This window comes from Cupressus sempervirens, chromosome 10 (assembly GCF_028749045.1).
Source record: "Cupressus sempervirens isolate cs-2001-9-10 chromosome 10, ASM2874904v1, whole genome shotgun sequence".
NCBI classification, from domain to species: Eukaryota; Viridiplantae; Streptophyta; class Pinopsida; order Cupressales; family Cupressaceae; genus Cupressus; species Cupressus sempervirens.
The window spans coordinates 292,926,278-292,945,867 of record NC_143127.1 but is presented as its reverse complement, the minus strand read 5'-3'; the positions used below and the strand labels follow the sequence as shown (position 1 = coordinate 292,945,867).

Sequence of the window (19,590 nt, the reverse complement as noted above, 5' to 3'; positions counted from 1 at the left end):
TTCGATAGTTCCAAAACTAAGCAAGGATCTCGAGCCGGATTTGAGTTAGTCAGCCCGATAGGTGCAACATATTTGGAGGCACATAGATTGCAATTCCCATGCACCAACAATATGGCAAAATATGAAGCTTTAATTTTAGGCTTGTTGTGTGCTATCAAGAAAGGTGCCAAGATACTTCATGTACTTGGAGATTCATATTTAGTAATTGAGCAGATAAAGCAGAAGTTCGCTTGCCATGACAAGAGATTGAAGAGATATAGAAACAAAGTTTGGGATTTGATAGAGGACATCAGTGCCTTCAATATCAAGTTTAGCTATAGAGCAAATAATCAAGTCGCTAATGTCCTCGCACAAACTGCAAGCTCACTAGCACCAATAAAGTTGGATGGCTTGAAAAAATTTAGAGTTGAGTTGGCATCAGTCCCATCCGTACCAGATAATGTCAAGAATTTTCAAGTGTTTGAAGATGATAGACATATCCTCAAATTCTTGACCAATTCAGATGTCTTCACAGCACAGATCATTGATGGTCAAGTGGATGAAGAAGTAGAGATCGATTTGGAAGGAGTTATGAGCTTGAAGACAAATACTATTCCAAAGGGAATGATTGAGTTAGAAAGAATATTCGACACGGGCCAATTCAACAAAGTGCAACATCAACCTACAGGGGGTGATGAATGCGAAAAGGTTAATTTGGGAACAGAGGATTGTTCCAAAATAGTTCACATTGGGAAAGTTTGCACATCTAAAGAGAACGCAGATATATTGAGTTTGATGAAAGAATTCCCAAATGTAATTGCTTGGGGATATGAAGATTTGAAAACATATGATCCTTCCATCATCACACATACAATTCCAATGAAGGAAGGGAGTAAACCATTCAAGCAACGACAAAGGCCATTCAATCCTTTGCTAAAACCATTGATATTTCAAGAAGTAAAGAAGTTGCTAGATGCGCGGATCATCTTCCCAGTGAGGCATTCAACATGGGTCGCCACATTCAACATGGGTCGCCAATCTTGTCCAAGTCAGGAAGAAAAACGGAGAAATAAGGCTATGTCAATTTCAAGAATTTGAACAGAGCATCCGAAAAGGATAATTATCCATTGCCATCACTAGACAACGTCTTGCAAATTGTAAATGAAGTTCAGATGATGCCCTTTGTGGATGGATATTCAGGGTACAATCAGGTGATTGTCGAAGAAGATAGGTGGAAAACGACTTTCACCACAAAGTAGGGAACATTTGCATATAGGAGGATGCCTATTGGTCTGATCAATGTAGGTGCAACATTTCAAAGGGCCATCGATTATGCTTTCAAGGACTTAAAAGACAAGTGCATTATCATTTACATGGACGAAATAACAGTGTTTTCAAAGAACAGAGAAGATCACATTACGGATTTCAGGAAAGTTTTCACAAGATGTAGAAGGTTTGGAGTTTCTTTGAATCCAAAGAAATGTATATTTAGAGTTATCGAAGGAAAACTTTTGGGACATGTAATTTCAGAAAGAGGTATCATGATTGATCCAGAGAGAGTGGAAGCAATTTCAAAACTTGGCATACCCGCCAGCAAGAAAGAGCTCAAATCATTCTTTGGAAAGATCAACTTCATGAGAAAGTTCATATCTGCATTTGTTGAGATTGTAAAGCCAATGAATGACATATTAAAAAAGGATGCAAAAATGGATTGGACCCCAGCAGCGAAGAGGGCATTTGAAGAGATAAAACATGCTATCATCAATGCACCAATTCTAGTAAGCCTAGATTATGAGAGGCCATTCAATATATATTCTTTCGCCTCTGATCACGCCTGTGCGGCCATTTTAATATAGAAGAATAAGGTAGATGAAGAGCATCCAATAGCATTCATGAGTGCACCTTTTCGAGAAGCCGAATTGAATTATCCAAATGTGGAGAAACAAGCTTATACCTTGGTGAAGGCGGTGAAGAAATTCAGGCATTACATCTTGAGAAGCAAAGTACATGCAATTGTGTCAGACATAGCAATGAAAACTCTTTTAATGCAAAACAAACTTGGAGAAAGAAGAGGCAAGTGGGTCGCCACTATCCAGGAATACAACATAGAAATTCGACCAATGAAGTTGGTTAGAGGACAATAATTGGCACAGACCATGGCATCAAAGGGGCCTAGACTTGTGTAACAAGTTTATGAATTGGAGGATGTACATCCCAACGAATGGTACCAGGACATAATCAACTATTTGTTAAATCACCAATGCCCTTCACATTTTGGATCCAATACAAAAGCGAGCGCTGAGATTCAAGAGCAGAAGATATATGCTACAAGGAGTACTGTTATGCAAGCAAAATCATGCGAGAATATATTTGAGATGCGTTGGAAAGGAAGAAGCCCAAAATATTTTGGAACGTTTTCATGATAAATGGGGAACAGGACATGGATCAGATTTGGCTACGGCACATTGGATACTAAGAGCTGGATACTATTGGCCAACTTTGTTCAAAGACACTCACGAGAATGTAAAGACTTGGTCATGTTTGCCAAACATCGGCAAAGAGAGAAAGAAATCCAGCAATGCCTTTGCAGCCTATTATTGAGGTGAGACCTTTCGCAATGTGGGGACTTGACTTCATTGGTCCTATCAATCCACCCTCCTTGCCACAACACAGGTATATTCTAACCGCAACTGACTACTATACTCAATGGTCAAAAGCTCAAGCTTTCAAGAATTGCACTACTGAGACTGTCATTAAATTTTTAGAGGAAAAGATCACCACCAGGTTTGGTTGTCCTTCTGCTTATGTATGTGATAATGGTTTTGTTTCATTTCTTTGATATTTCATACTTGGGCATTTGACCATGGGATCATATTAAAATTTTCATCAGGTTACTATCCCCAAGGGAATGGCTTAGCGAAATCCACAAACAAAAACCTTTTGACTGTAATTGGAAAACTTTTAGACAAGAACCCAAGGGATTGGCACACTCAGCTGAGATACGCTTTATGGGCAAACAGAACGAGAGTTAAAGAGTCCATATAAATCACTCCCTATCATTTGGTTTATGGACAGGACCTAATATTCCCAATTCAATTGAAAATTCCAACTTTGAGGTTCATACAAGAATACTATGATGAGAACGAAGACAGAGTCCAAGTTAGGTCAGCTCAACTGATGCAATTAGATGAAAAAAGAGATGAAGCCCTAGAAAAATTTGCAAAACATCAAGGGGTAGTTGAGCATTGGTTTGATAGAAGAGTGCAAAATAAGGCCTTTAGGATCTCTAACTTGGTCTTATATTGGGACAAAGCCCATGAAAGGAAAGGACAACATGATAAATTTGACAAACTATGGAAGGGTCCATTCCAGATTTCAAAGATCATCAGGGATAATGCATTTAGACTTAAGACACTCCTTGGCGAGGATGTCCCATTGCCTATCAATGGGCAATTCCTCAAGCATTATTTCCAAGCCTAGAACTCCGTCCAGAGCCCTTCTGTACATAGTTAGTATAGGGTTGCTTTTGGTTAGTAGTTACTTTGTTTTCTGTTCTTTTAGAATAGAGTTTGTTTTGGATCATTTGGCCCAAAGGTTGGAATAGTTTCCCTTTCAGTTGGTTAGAATAGATTTTCTTTCAGTTGTTTAGGTGTTATGAGGGAGCTTGAGCTTGATTTGCATCAAGTCATTTGACTTGAGATTCTTTTTAGCCTCCCTCAATCAGAAAGGCAGTTTTGGTCTTGGGCCTTTGCAAGAGTAAAGAGGGTCCATGTTATCACTCGTGGGCAAGGTGTGTGGATTTTACATTGTTGGTGACAAAATAGGAGCCCGTCTTGTTTATTTCCTAAATAAAATTTAACAAGGTTCAGAGGTTAAAGGATGTGCTTAGTCATTGGTCTATGGTAGGACTTGTACTAAATTTGGGTCGAACTCAATGGAGGTTCTTAAGTTACCTCTGACATGGTTACGACATTCTACTCACACTTAATTGCTCTGAGTTCTTGATGTTTTGAAGTGAAATTGGACATAGTAAAATCATACACCTGTTTCAGCACCACTGTGGTCTTCTAAACCCTTTGCAAGCTTCATTGCCTGCAAGCCAAACAAAAGATTGAAGACAAAAGAAAAAGAGAAAAATCTCATGAGAAAAGAGAAAAAGCAGTATCAAAGTGAAAATAAAGATGAAATTTGGTTCAAGGGTGTGCAATCATCTCTACCTGTGCTATAAAAGTAATCACTAAAGGTACACCCATGATTGTGGTGCCACAGCGATAACTTCGTCGACCCTATAAACGCCTAATTGACAGCGGGGCTCTATCTAGTTTGCTTTTGAAGTAAGGATATTATAATAAGCTAAGTTTAATGGATCTGAGAGATTATCAAGTCCTTGTCGAGCAAAGAATAAATCATTTACACACACGTAACTTATGGTCATATTGCTTAGGAGCAACTTGGGAGTTCTTTCCCTTGTTGAGTGCTTGTCCTTAAAAGATTTTCAAATAAACCATCCTGAGATTTTTGTTCAAAGTTACTTTATTCTTGAAACGTTCAGGAACATTTCAATAGTGGAGTCGCCAGATGTTGTGAGGTTTTCACACCATCGCCTCAAAATTTTTGGGGACCCCCTTTTGAGTCGCCTTGGCAATAATTTTTGAAGTTGTCCAAAAAATTTCGATCTTAGAAAATTTTACTTCTTGGATGCCTTCAAGCCTGGAGGGAGAAAGGCTTAGGTTTATTTTTCACTTGGTTTTAAGCTTGATTTTCCAGAACGACTAATTTTATCCTTAGGCCAAACAAATTTCAAAGAACACTTGGCAAGATAAAATTGTGAATTTTGTACTTAAACGATTATTTTTGAAAATTTCAATATAATTGTATAAACTTGAGTAATTTTCAAAAAATGAAATTTTGTTAGATCTGGTTTTTTTGGAAAATCTTGAATTTTTTCGGTGAAAAAATTAATTTTGTGATGGTGAAATCAAATTGGAAAATCGATTTTAGATTCTAGAGAAAATGATTTATTTTTGTTAAAAAAAAAGTTAATTTGCATGGCAAAATCGATTTTGGATTTAAATTGCAAAAATTGCAATTAAATGGGTTAAATTTGCCTTGAAGATTTTAAAATATTTAGAGAAATTAGTAATTTAAGATTGAAAAAATCACTTTTGGCTTGCCAAATCCGATTTTTAATGATATATTAATTACTAAATCGTCATTAAATGAAAATGTTTAGCATCTCCAAGGTTTTATAAATTTTATTTTTGCAATTTTGGTCTACCCGGCAATTTAAAAATGCAAATTTCATTGTGGCAAAATTAATTTTTGGCTTCACATTCAATCTAGGCTAGAATTGTGCGTTAATTAATGTTTTTATTCCTCTCTTAGGTGCAAGTTGGCCAGCTAGGGAAAGTATGTGGATTGAGTATAAGAGGGTTCTCCTTCCCCTTATCTCCTCATTCACTCCATCCTCTTCTTCCATGCTTGGATGAGTTTTTGGCAAAGGGCAGATTTCCATGTTTGGCGATTTCTTCTAAAGGGAGCAGCTCTTCTTCCTTTGCGATTTTCTAATGCAGCATTGGGCTTGGTGATTTCCTTCTATGCTTGGAACAAACTTCTCTTGCCTTGAACGATTTTGTTTCACAAAGAACAGATTTAAATGTGTTTGAGTTCTTGCTAGGGCAGCCTCCTTCCAAATGTGGCAATTTTTATTTGCAAAGGAGAACATTTTCCATGCTTAGCGAATTGTTGCAAGAGCCAAATTATTCATGTTTGGTGACTTCCCTCAGGCAGATCTGATTTTTATGGCCTTAGACGATTTATTATTCAGGTGGATAAAATTCTGATTTCTTCATCTAGGGCATCAATATTGGCAAGGGGCCTGCACTTTCTAAGGTTTGATCCAAAATTCAAAAGAGAACCCAGCCATTGGTAAAGGACAAACTAAAGTAAGTACAATCCCCCATGGGAAAGAAGATATACAAAAGTGGCTCCTACCTTGCCTTGTCCAAAATTGGTTATGGAATGTGCATCTAGGTTTGATCTAATCAGTAAATCCATCATTTTTGATAAAGGGAAGAGGGTGTTGGCCAACATTGCCGGACAGGCGATCAAAGAAGCATTTAACATTCCCTAGTACAAGAGCATGATAGTGGTGATGATAAATCAGGTAGCCAAGTCATTTTAGGATAACCAAGAAGCTTATTTCATGCATCTAAAACAAGATTGGCTTCATGGGAGAAAGAAAGGAGTAACCAGATCATCGAGACTCACAGTGGTAGATTTCAAATCAGAATATTGGCGATCTCATTGTACTCCTCAGCCGGATCATAGGCCTAGCTCAAGGTATGCAATTCAAAAACAGGATGTACTTCTTTATTGACAAAATTGAAAAAGGAAAAGGAAGATTTGATTGGGCTAGGATCATAAGCAAGAATCTAGACTTGCAACATACAACCGTACAAAACCAAAAGCAATTATACATAGGATCCTATCCGTTTTACCTAATTGCTAGATTGTATATAAGTTCGGGACTTAAGGCCTTAAGAGAAATTGGTAGTGAGTCAGGGCAATATTTGGTGCATGAATGCTATCCACAGCTTCACTTGCACAACAACAAAGATTACAAAATATTTTGTGACGCCTCTGCCATGAAGACAGTAAGGGTACTACAAGGGACACCTACTAAGAGACTTTCATTAGAAGCAGAAGCAAAGATTAAGAAGTATGGGAGTTGGTTCATCCAATTCTCACAATTCACATACATTAGAGTAGTAGGAAGCACAATTTATCCCAAGAGACATCCGACATACCCACCCGAAAAGGTAGTTTTGATGGAATTGGCTAGGCAACTTGAGGATTATGACAGAATAATGAAACTCAAGGGTGAGACAAGCATTACCTTCTCATTTGGAATTGGCAATGATAGTTGCCCCAGTCGTGTCGCCTTTGCAATTGCGGAGAAGGAATTGGAATGGTATCATCTAGGATGGTACAGAGCAAGGCAAGGATTCGATCCTAATGGTCTTATCAAGGTATCTCATGGAAATGCATTTAAACATGTTCCCACTATAGAAGACTTTTGGGCCAATGCCAAGGATGACTTTCATGTGAGAAAGCTAGCTTTCTCAAGGTTGTCGGTGAACGTGATGAGAGATATCAAATGGAGAGGCCTTGATATTCCCGATCAACTAAAAGATGATGCAAATGTGTTGAGAGAAGATTATGATACAATAGAAGGAACAGAGTTGAATCCAATAGATTGGGATGACCATCAGGATGCTTCCTTGGAAGCAGTCACAAGGACAGTTCATTTGCATACCGAGTCGTGCTATAATGGAAAGTTAAGGAAACTACAAAGTCAAAGAGTACACCTTACTTATGAGAAGATGAAGCCAAAAGAGGATCCAGTAGAATCAGTCGAACAGAAGGGTGAAGTAAATAGCAGGCAACAAGAAACAAGTAGAGGCAAGAAAAGAGCTTTGGAGGTTGAGAAAAATCAATAACATCTTAAACCTCCCGCAAAGAAACAGCACGCAACACCGTCAAGGGAAAGTATAATTGAGGCTAGAGGCCAAGAAGATAATTGTTAGAAAGGTTAATCTTTCCTTGGATGTATTAATTGGGATATTCCAAGGGTCCCTAAATGTAGTTTGTCCTCTTGTACACGTGGAGGACATGTCATTGTTTGTCCTTTATTCCACATGTAAGGACAACTCTTGTTTATTTCTTTATTTAGTTTGTCCTCCTTAAGAGGATTGTGACACTTTGCACACACCTATTATGAATGTGGCATTCATAGAAATGGGAGTTACAAATGCAACTCCTCTCTCATCTCTATATAAGAGATGCTCCTCCTTTCTTCTACACTCTTAGCACTTGATGTTATTGTATTGAGCTACTTTTGCTCCAACACTCTCTCTCTCTCGTCTCTAGGCATTTGCCTTCATTCATAATACTCACAAGGGGTTTTCTTTGCTTTCCCCTTATAAATCCTTGTCTCCATTGTTGAACCATCTTGGTGTATGCTCTTGAAGTTTGCATATCTTATGGTAACATTGTTTCACACTTAACTTACTTGGATTGTTTTTCGTTCCTTGCTCAACATTATCATTTCTTACAATAACACAAGTGAGCAAAGGACCGTGGTAGAAGTGAGCTCTGATTCAGAGTCAAGTGGTTACAGCAATAGCACCAAGTACTCTCCTCTCTCAGAAAACCAACAAGGAGATGACATGGCAGTTACTAGTGTTGAAGAAGATGGGCCGATTGATATTGAGGAAATAAGTCAAGTGTACGAGGCCATTGGTGATGATCGGCTAATTGGATCAAATCCATATTTGGGGAGATGCACCGCACCACTATGGTTAAGGCAAATGCTTATGCCAAGAGGCGAGGTAGTAACTACCTGAATAGTTGAAGACATCCAATGATTAATGGAAACAGGTGATTGCGAGAACCAGAAATAGATTGCAAAGATAGTGGCAAAGGTGATTAGGAGCGACAGTGATGGTCATCAGAAGGTCCAGATTGCTATACCAACAGTCAACAAGGCACTAGATGAGATTGCAGCTCAAGAATATGAAATAGTAGAACATAATTTGGGAAGAAACACAGATGACATGGAGTGTGAGGAGATCTAGGAGGGCATAGTTTAAATAAAAGAAAGATTGAGAAAGGCAAATGAAAGGATCATAAAGTTGGAGGTCAAGAACAAATAGTGGAGAGATTGTCAGCCCATCCAATAGCTGCACCAAGCAGCCCTTCCTCAAGACAGGAGGAGCAACATAGAAGAGATATCGGCTTAGCTACATTAAGTCAAGGATTGGATCCATGATACAATCCAAGACGGGCGAAATTTTTTGCCTTTCTTTATCTCAACATTCTGGTCATTAGTGACTGTTAGAAACAAATTCAGAGTATTTGAAGAGGAGTGGAAGGATTTCCTTCCGGTCAAGGATTTAGCTATTCCCAGGCTACAGGCATTCATTGGGCTACTAGAGACATATTTGGAAAGGGCCAAGTTGGTTGATGGAGGATTAAATACGATTGAGTCTTGGTTTGTTGCCTTGACTACCAGATTGACGACAGTCGAGGAGATACAAAAGGCACTTGCATATCACAGTCCAGGCATCGACACTTCCATTTCAACCATGATGAGCGATATTGGGGCAGCACTTGATTTTGAAGACATCAAAGAAGAGGACATCAATGAGACAGAGTTTTGATCAAAATTGGATGAGTTAGGAAAGGCTGCTATCAAGAAGAAATATTTGGGCACCCTTTCCTCCCCCAATGTCTTTATTGGATATGCAAAAGAGTATTAGGACCATGAGAAGACGCTACAGGGAACAAGCAGCATGATGAAATTGGCTGAGCTTAAGATGAAGCATACACCTTGCCCTCCCATGGAGGAAGTCAATGAAAGGCTAGCTAGGTTCATTGCCTTAGCTAAAAGAACAAAAGAAAAATGGAGATTTATATTAGAAGATCATTTGATGTGAGCCCGAGTGGCAATTTCTCTTTCTTCTAGGGTATGACAAGTGTCTAATTCCGATTGGCAACCATTTTGGTGCCTTCTCATTGGTTGCTACTTTTCCACTTTTTTCATTGGTCCATTGATGAGGTGGCATCTTCTCATTGGCCAATAGGGTAGCAACCCTAATTAGGGTTTCTAGGATTAAATCTGGATCATCAGTTTTGCCTCTTTATCTCTACCGTCAGTTGTACACTTTGGCCTCTATATAAAGCCATTTGCTCTTATTTGTAAGCATCAAAGAAAAAGTTTGCAAACATAATGCCAAAAAATTGCTTTTCTTTCTCATTGAATGAGTTGAATGAGTTGAAGGAGTTGAATGAGTACCTCCTGCCCTACTTATCTTTATCGGCTTTGGAGTCATGCTCTGTGATTCTCTTTGGGCTCCTTCAGAGTTGGCTCTCATTGTTTTTGAGTTTGGACCGATCATCATATAATTAGAGAGGATCGTATTTGTCGACTATGTACTTTGGCAGAGGTTGAGGCTAAGACCCACCTTATATTTCGCTCTCCTATCTACTATGAGATTAGAGGGAGATATTATTGCCTTTCAAAGATTTCTTTTCTCTTTCAGCGTTCTTCAGCTATATTGACCAACGGTGTCTTGCACGTGACCCATGGGAGGCCACCTAGCTTCGTGAACATACCCTACAATCACTTTTACCTCAGGGCCACATCTCAAACCAGCTCATCACCGCCTTTTTCTCCCCCATGTCTCCTCCACGAGGTGCAAAAAGGCCATCTAGTAGCACTCACTCCAGATTGGTCAGATACTGCACCTGTCTTTTCAGGCAGTGAAACTCCTCCAATGGTTCTTAGCGATGATCTAAGACTCTGGATCGTCCACATTTATACCCTTCTGTGACTAATTTCTTTGTACCAATGTAGGATCCTTAGTCCTTACATGGATTTTCTCACTTTGCGTCTTGTTTTGTTTCTTTTCAGACACCGTTTGGTGCTCCTGTCTTGGCCGACTCTTTTGTTTGTATGCTCAATCACATAAACCCTTGTGGTTTTTTGTTGAACACTAATATTATTATCTTATCTTATCTACAATTTAACCCTCACCCTAGTCTATCCAATGTACTACTTTGCTTTGATCTAGCAAATCCAAGCACCATATTTGTTTGTGAATATAATATTATGTTTCTGCAACTAGTTACATATCCGTGCTTGGCATACATTTTCAATTTGGCAAATATCTAGCATTCAGTGAACACCCTCCTGTCTAGACAATTTCCTCCCCCAGACTGTGCGGCCTTCCAATCGTACGGATTCAAGCCACATTTCCTATTGCATGTGTTATCTCTTTGTATGACAAATTGTTTGTCAGCATCACACTCCCTTTGCAAGTCTCCAATCATCATACCATCCATATGAGTAATCTCTTCATACTTCCTCACTGTACTCCTTCCAACTCCATACACAACCCTCCATTTGAGCATACAACATTACCCACCATACATGTATCTCTACTGCACACTAACACCCTCTCTCCCTTCAGCTTTCTCCCCTACTGCTCCATACAACTACTTTCCCTACCACCGTACCCATATATGTGTACAGCCATCATTGACCCGTATGCTACTCCCTCTCATAGCCCGTACACCATACAATCTGCTGAAGGAACATTACATAATCAACCAATGCATGAAATTTGAATTACAACAACATCTTACAATGCAACAACTCCTTTACTAACCATATCTCATTTATTTCCAGGAAACAATTTACATGCAGCTAGATTCATTCAATTGTAAAAATATGGACCCTGCACCTGCAAGCATACACAATTTGACATTCAATTATCTGTATTGCTACTGCTGGAAAACATTCCACATGACACTGGTGTTTGAGAATGATGTAAGAAGGCAATCAAATGCAAAATTGTGCCTTCCAAACTACTGCATCGCAAGCCTGTCATGTCCCCATTTTGGAGGCAATTTGATTTAATTAATTTAATTAATTAGGTTGTCCAAAATAATGAATATTTTATGAGGATGACTAATTAATTATTTTAATTAAATAAATAAGTGATATTAAGTTAATTATTTATAAAGTTATCAAATAAATAAATATTAAAAGGTAACTTTATATTTAATTAATTTAATAAAGTGACTTGAATTATAGAATATTTTATAAAGTCACTTAATAGATAAAATAAAATAATGTTCTAGAAGCTTCTGGAGAAAGTGGAGAAAAAGAATAAATAGGCACCTCGGGCTTCATTCTAATCATCCAATTGTTTATTTCTCTCTTGATATCAAATTGTGATTCAGTCACATAGTCTATTGTGGAGCCAAGTGGTTTCAGATAGTCAGTTGATCTTTGGGAACGAAAACTCCCTTGGATTAGCATAACTGAAGAAGTGAAATATCTTCTAAAGGGTTGCACATTTGGAGGTGATACTTCAGTCACTTCAGCTAGGCCATCATTGGGCCTAAGGCCATTTTCAGCATTTTAGGAGGCAATTTTAGCAGGGCCGAAATTATTGGAGGTCATTTCTAGCAGGTCCGCAAGCTGAAAAAGCAGTCCAGAAAAAAGCAAACCAAAAAACCAAAACCGAAAAAAAAGCAGGCCGAAAAAGCAAAAATGAAAAAAAAAGCGGGCCGAAAAGGCAGTCCGAAAAAGCAGCTCCGAAAAAAACAATCGGAAAAAGCAGTTCGAAAAAGCAAAAACAGAAAAAGCCAATCTGGAAAAAGCAAGTGGAAAAAGAAGATCGGAAAAAAGCAAAGCAGAAGGGGGCAGCATTGTGGAAAATTATTACAGCCATCTACAATCAGGTTCTCACTTCTCATTTGGCATATTTACTGAAAAATGTAGGTTTTCAGCTGAGTATCAAATATAGCTTCAGCACTTCACTATTTCATATTGTACTTGTCTTTGTTTGCCATTTGACATTATTGGTATCAAAGGAAGGCTAGGATTTTGCAATTGAAAGAGCATTGTAATTTTTAGACTATCTATATTGCAAGCCTAGAGTTTGATGATCAGCTTATTAGTTTGCATTCCAATTGTTTGACAAAATGTCAATTGGCTGTAAGTTCTCTTTTTGGCATAAATAATGTTATAATTTCGCATACTAAGTGATTATATTAATGACACTTGGTTGTAAGTGCATTAATGCCATCTTAGGTTGCATCCAAAATATTTGTCATAATTACTAGTTGCTGTAGCTGCATATTGCAAGTAGTTTAAGTCACATATATGTATTGAATATTGTCAAAATTAGTTGCACATTCATGTTAGGTCATTGTTTAGACAATCTGGAGTTTTTTTGTAAGCATTCTCTTTGATGCAAATCAAAACAAGAGTCATTGCAGCAATCTGAAAAGTTATATCAGTTATGTGACCCCTTGTATGCAAAGTGTTTGACAAAATTCTTCGAGCCTTCAATCAGCATTTTAAGGTCGGATTTGAGTAGGGTCATTACAAAGCCACAAATAATATCACTGCTTCCTCAAAACTGGTGTCCTAAATGATCTACAGCAGCCACCAAGTATTCCAACATAGCCTGTATATTGTCGCTGTGACCTACTAATCAAATTGCCGCCCAGACTTTGCAAGATCTGTTGATATATTGGATGGATTCTATGCACCAAATTGCACCCTTGTTTGCTGTTATGGCACCATCATTTGGCAGTGATTTGCATTCATTAATCCCTCTCCAACTTGATCATAAACTAAACACGATCATATCCTTTTAGTGAAGTTATTGCTGGTATAACTCACTGGCAATTGTCTAACCAATTCAAAGCACATAAACCTCTGAAAATTATCAGTTCTTCAGACCTGAAATCTTTGGTTTAGCATTCCATACCCAAATCACAAAATTCACAATTTATTATATACCCTAAAAACCAGTTTAAAACATGGTAGGCAGAATACTTGTAAATGGTTGAAAAAATCTTTTTAATTGCAATTGTATTCTTGGCCTATGTGAACATCAATAACAAAAACAAAGACATGTATTTGTACCTTGTTATGCATTTATGCCTTGGATTTAAATAGGTTTAATGTAAAGAAATAAAGGTACGTATTTCTACCCTGTTATGCAATCATGTCTTGGGTTTAAATAGGTTCAACCAACTTGTCTCCTACTTGACAATCATGTAGGTTGTACTTAGAACTGCATCAAAATGGAAAGAAGGAATTCTCTAGAAAACAGGTTGCATCTCAAGTCTTGAGTAAAATTAAGGATTTCTAATTAAAATGCACCAGGATTGAAAATCGAAATACACTGTTTTTTTATCAATGTGCAATTCTGCACGAGAAAAAAAGAACTCTGTAACTACTAGAAAACCTTGCTCTGCAATATCCATACCAGGTGTCATGCCAAGCTCTCGCATTCGGAACAGAATTCTCTTTTGCAAAATTAATTGCTGTTGAAGCCAGCTATGAGGTAGAGGACCCCCCCACCTATTATATCCAACTGTACATATCAGGTACATTTTATACCCAAGGAAAATGCTTGAATTTGAAAATAAAAGCTTGAGAGAAACTTCATAATTTCATTAAGATTGTGTGTGTTAATCATTGATTAAGTTCCAGCTTGAGAGTAATACCAACAATCATCAGCTTTCCAATAGTAAAACTGATATTTCCTAGGAGTGTCCATTTATAGCTGAAACTACTGGCTTTAAGCTTTGTAAGGTTCAAGTAACTCACCCATGTAAGTTTCCCATACGAGCCCAGGCTAGAAATGAAGGTCCTCCAAAGAACCCATCCAAATTTGATTTACTCAAGTTGTATCTCTTTTGCCAAGAAAAAACGTCTTAGTAATGCGACCAGGAGTATAAAATGTAAATCAACTTAATATCTCTTCCACAAACTGTCAAAGTTCTTGTCCCTTCTTTGGTCATAAAAAATTTGTGCAAATACATAATAGCAGACACTGAACGTTGTATCCCAAAAAAATTGTAAAGCATATTAAAATTCTCAAAAAAAACCTTGACTGCTTAACAAAATTTTATCATAATTCAGCTGGCCCTATACTTTCAGCACTCAAAATGTCAATTAAAAATATCTTCATAAGTACATAGCTGAAGTTGCTGTTCAAGAAAATGGTATTATAAGGGGTTAGCACAACAACAATCAATAAGAAAGAGACAATGTTAATTGACATAAACAATCAAAAAGTGTGGTAATTAATATATCTAAAAAAGAGCCCATTCACGGAACATTCAAGCAAAGTATGTGTAGGGCACACAAAGCTAAGATGGCAGATGTTTAGATAGAAGGTAAAACAAAAATTCAATGGGGCCACAGGCTGGGGGCACAGAGGCACAACAACAATAAATTTAGTTTTGCAAAACATAATTAGCCACAACTGTAGCACTCATTTAAATCTCCCAATTATTGTGCAACCATCCATCTTGAGTTACATCCACATTGTCTCATCAAATTTTCTCATGAGCCTTGTCAACACATAATTAGGAAGATCCAAAACCTATTGAACAATCTCAGAAGCAATCCATGCTAAACTTCATCTCACTAGTTGTAATGACCCTCCTCAAATCTGCCCTCAAAAATGCTGATGAAAGCTCAAGGAATTTCATCAAACAATTCACATGCAAGGGACGTATGACTGATATAGTATTTCAGCTAGCTTCAAATGACTTTTTTTACAATTTGCATCAATGAAAATCATGTGCTAAAAGACTACAATGGACTACACAATGACCTAACATGAGTGTGCTACTAATTTTGACAATATACAGTGCATATATATGATCTAAGCATGAGAAATGAACACCTACAGCCAACTGGCATTTTTACAAACAGTTGGTATGCAAACTAACTAGCTGATAAATAATGATATTAAATTGCTTAAATGACACCAGCAACTATTATCTTCTTAATTGCAATGAAAATTACAATGCTCATGAAATATGGCCAAGACTTTGGCATTTACATGGATTACAAAATGATAATGCTGGTATAATGCACACTTACAGCTGAAAACTTATAACACCCTAAAAAATAATACTAACAAAAGAACCTGGTTGTAGATGGCTGTAATAATTTCCTTCTATGCTGCCCCTTCTGTTTTGCTTTGTTCGAACTACTTTTTCAGCCTGCTTTTTCATACCCGCTTTTTCAACTTGCTTTTTCGGTTCCGCTTTTTTCGGACAGCTTTTTCGTACCCGCTTTCTTCAGCCTGCTTTTTCGGTTCCACTTTTTCGGACTGCTACTATGTTGAATCTCAAGACCATATCTTTCAATGGCGTCAAGATTTCCAACTTGAAGGGATTTCGTCCTCCAAACTATTGAGACATAATCTCCGAAAAATTTTCCAATTTCTTTGATATTTCCAAGCATGCATAAATGAGAGCCATCCTCTTTCTTTTAATCCCTTCCTCACTTGCCCCACGCTTCCGTCTTGCCAATGTGGAATAATACATGAGTTTTAATATTACTTCTTTTTTCCTTTTTACAAAGTCCATGTATGTACTCAAAAGGGGGACTCTTGATTTTTTATAAAGTGACTTTATGAAACATTATAATATTTAATTTAAATAGTCACTTTACCGTTGTAACTTCAAATATTAAAATAATATACCAAATAAACTCAAAATCCCACATATAATAGCTCATCAAAAAGAGCCCAACAAAACGCATCTCATCCTGTCACTGAAAATTGAAGGCACTGCATCCCCCTATTGGCTTACTAAAAATAGTAAGTATTTCTGAAAACCCAACAAACGAACTCCGTTTGGCCTGTAATTAAATTTGACTAGGCCAAATAACCTTAGGATCCCTTTTGAAGTCCTGGTTAGCCCTCGGGACCATACAAGAATGGGCTAACGACAACATACCTCCAAACTGGCTAAGTGGGGGACATTACACTAGTTTCCTTCTAAAGTGTGAGCTTCTTAAAAACAAAAACTAACTATTCTTTACTAAACTCATCACCATTGTCAACATCCAAATAATCTTCAACAATGACTCAATTAGCTACTTTTGTTTGTCTCTGAGTATTCGTTTAGGAACATTTTTGGCTCAAAATTTATAGCTCCAAGTTGTCAGACATATGTTCTTCTTGTAATAACAATCAATCTCCCTCTGTTCTTTACATAATATATGACAATTCTTTCTTAAATATAATGGAATCTCAAGTTAACGATCATCTTTATGTATATTATAATTGCTCTTTTTGCTTCAACTAAGAGAACTGAAATCTTATCTTCCAAAGTTTGAGAAGACACAGACTAAAAATAAATATAACATTGACAAATTTAGAAGGCAGAATAATAAGAAAATGGTTTTAGCATACTCAACTATGGCATTGACTTCTAATAATTGTCTAGTGATGATCTTAAATTGCATATGCAGTTAGATGCTGGCCTATTGTCATGGATCCAATGAGGGACGCTGTTGTTGGAAAGATTCAAGTAGGGTGCTGAGGGGGGAGGGAGGGGGGTGAATCAATACCACACAAATTTTTACACTTATTCAACTTTCTAATCATAAACCAATAAAGTGTACTTCCCTTTCTATCAATATCCAATGTATTATCGATTAGTTCACCGATATACTGTAACTAAATACTTATTACCAAAACGTAAAACTTTCACATGAAACATAAACATTCACATGCATAACACATAACACATAACACATAACACAATGTTTTGGTCTTGCAGAAAACCATTGGTTAGAGGGAAAAACTGCAGTGGGAATGGTACCCACAACTCCTCATTGCAATAATAAGGTATCCGGTTAGGAGCTCACATTTACGCCATCTTCTAAATGACTTCACCATGTTAGGAGTGCCTGATACCCTATTAGAAGTATCTAAAGTCCTATTTAAGACTACTTTGTTTAGAGATTTTATCCCACTTATACAGTGTTCACCCGGTTAAGTGATTTACATTAGGTTCCAAACTAGAACTCCTAGTCCGGTTGGAGACAGCCTGATTAAGAGATTTTACAATCTTGTTGCTAAACTATTAGGAATAAATCAACAAGGAATTTGATTTTTGATCACTTTCTCCAAAGCTTGTCAGATCTTTTATGCCCCTTTGTTTTGTAATTCCTCTGTTCTTCACTCTAATTTTTGGTAATCTTGAACTTCACTTTTACTTGCATTTCTCTAGTCTTCTTCCTCTTTTCTCATCATCTTACATCTTACTCTTGTTCATACTTGTATCCTTAACACTTCCCTAAACCTTGCTCCTTGCCCTAATTAGGTTTTCACGAATCTTCTCAAATCTTCCATTAACCATTTCAACTTTGCATGTCTTCCCCGATAAGCTTTATTTTCATTTGCTAGTTCTTCATTGAATTCAGCATTCAAATCTTTTCGCCTTTATCTATAAATGGTGTTAAATGTTTCCTTGACACATTTCCTTCCATCTTGCATTTGTCCAAATCCAATGTATCCTTTGCCTCAAAGATAATACCTCTGATTTGTCAAACTATTCTCTCACTTTTAACAATAACTCATCTTTGTTCTGATAATGCGTCCTTTACCTATTAGCCCTGTTCATATCAAAATCTTCTTAAAAAAATGTGTGGAGGATTTTCTCAAGTAACAATCTGACCCTTTGGCATTAATGACAAAAATCATTATCAAAATTTGCTCATTATAATTTTCCTATCCACTTGCTCTATAGCTGTTAAGATTGTGTCTCCCCCTATGTACCTGTTCTCTATTTCTGAGACCATACTGCAATATCTGAGCAAGGCTTTAAACATTGATGTTATAGAACAGAAGTGATTTGGAACAAAGAAAAATAGTTTTCTGTGTGAAACAGTAGTTCATGTATTCATTCAATTATCAGGAATCTGGATTAGTAACATTATAAGTATTTGGTTGAAAGTATTGATCATTCAAGTTTACAAATTTGCTTCCCTGAATTATGTTCTAAGGATGAGCACAGATTGAAAACTCGTGGAAATTTGGCAGTCATTTTATTGTATCTTGAATATTCTGTTGTATTGTGGTTGAATCTCAGTTTATTTGTTCACATAACCAAACTTGGTGCTTGAGAAAAGTTGAGAAGGGTTGGAGACCTGAACATTGCAGATTTGTTGCTTAAGTCATTGTTTGGGTTGGTGCTCATATAAGATTGTGTAAGTTGATACTTGTTGTGAAGAAGAGTTGGAGCTCTCAAAAAGGGGTTGTTGCTCCTTAGGGTCGAAGCCCTTAAAGTTGAAATCGAATTAAAGATTTGTGAGGCTGGATTAGGACAGTAGATCCTAGCAGCCTTTTGTGTTGGTGGTTTTACCTAAGTTGGGTCTCCACATTATATCTTGTGTACTTTGTTTGTGAATTATCTTTATTATTTATTGTTACTGACACTATGGTACAATGATGAAATGTTTTTAGCAGCAAAGTAAAAAGGTTCAAAAAGATATTAGTATAATCCTAATTCACCCCACCTCTTAGGATTATCAGTGTGTTCTACATAAGTTATTGGGGTATTTACCAAAAGTCTTTATACTTGTTCCTTATGTTCATCAGTGTTTTCCTCCATTGCTCCTTGAGTTGATTTAAGACAGTGATATTGCTTCTGATTCTTATCATCATTTCTATAAGGTCCTCGGTATTGTCCAGAGTTGACATTTCACTAACTCTCCTCACTTGATTTTGAATTATGTTCATAATTGGTGTCACCATGAGTTCAACTTCAGTCCTCATATTTATATCTCCATCAGTGCACATTTTCTTATCAATTTTGGTTGCCTCCATTAGTATTTTCTCTGTCTTTCGGCTTTTTTGATAATGGGCTTGTAAGTTTTGTCACTTTATGCAGATTTTTGCTGACTCTTTCAATTTGTAATTTCTTAATCTTCTCTCTGAGTTCTTTGATATTCTGATCCTTAATTACAGTGTCCACAAATTTCTTCAATTGATCAGCCAACAATTCTTCCTTGTCAACAGTTACTGTTGGTAGCAAACTTGAAAATGTATCAATAGTTCTTTTCCAAATTTTCTTGTACTCTTTCCTTATCTGTTTTTCCTTTATTAATCTTTCTTTAAACTTTTGAATGTATATCTGCCTATCTTTGGGATTCAATGTATTTGTATCTTCCTTCAGAATAGCATATTCTAGTCATTCGTCAAGACTTTC

At 37.0% G+C, this 19,590-nt stretch overlaps 1 protein-coding gene across 4 annotated transcripts in view; it reads right to left on the bottom strand.

Annotated features, from left to right (window-relative positions):
- CYL1 (alpha-N-acetylglucosaminidase family / NAGLU family) overlaps positions 1-19,590 on the bottom strand; it is a 373,464-nt gene that overhangs the window by 198,718 nt on the left and 155,156 nt on the right. For all 4 annotated transcript variants that reach the window (XM_089805117.1, XM_089805116.1, XM_089805119.1 and 1 more), the window contains exons 5-6: positions 14,180-14,265; positions 13,836-13,930 (exon numbers count right to left, since the gene is read on the bottom strand). In XM_089805117.1, coding sequence (XP_089661243.1) covers positions 13,836-13,930; positions 14,180-14,265 — 181 coding nt within the window. The remainder of the gene's footprint in view (positions 1-13,835; positions 13,931-14,179; positions 14,266-19,590) is intronic.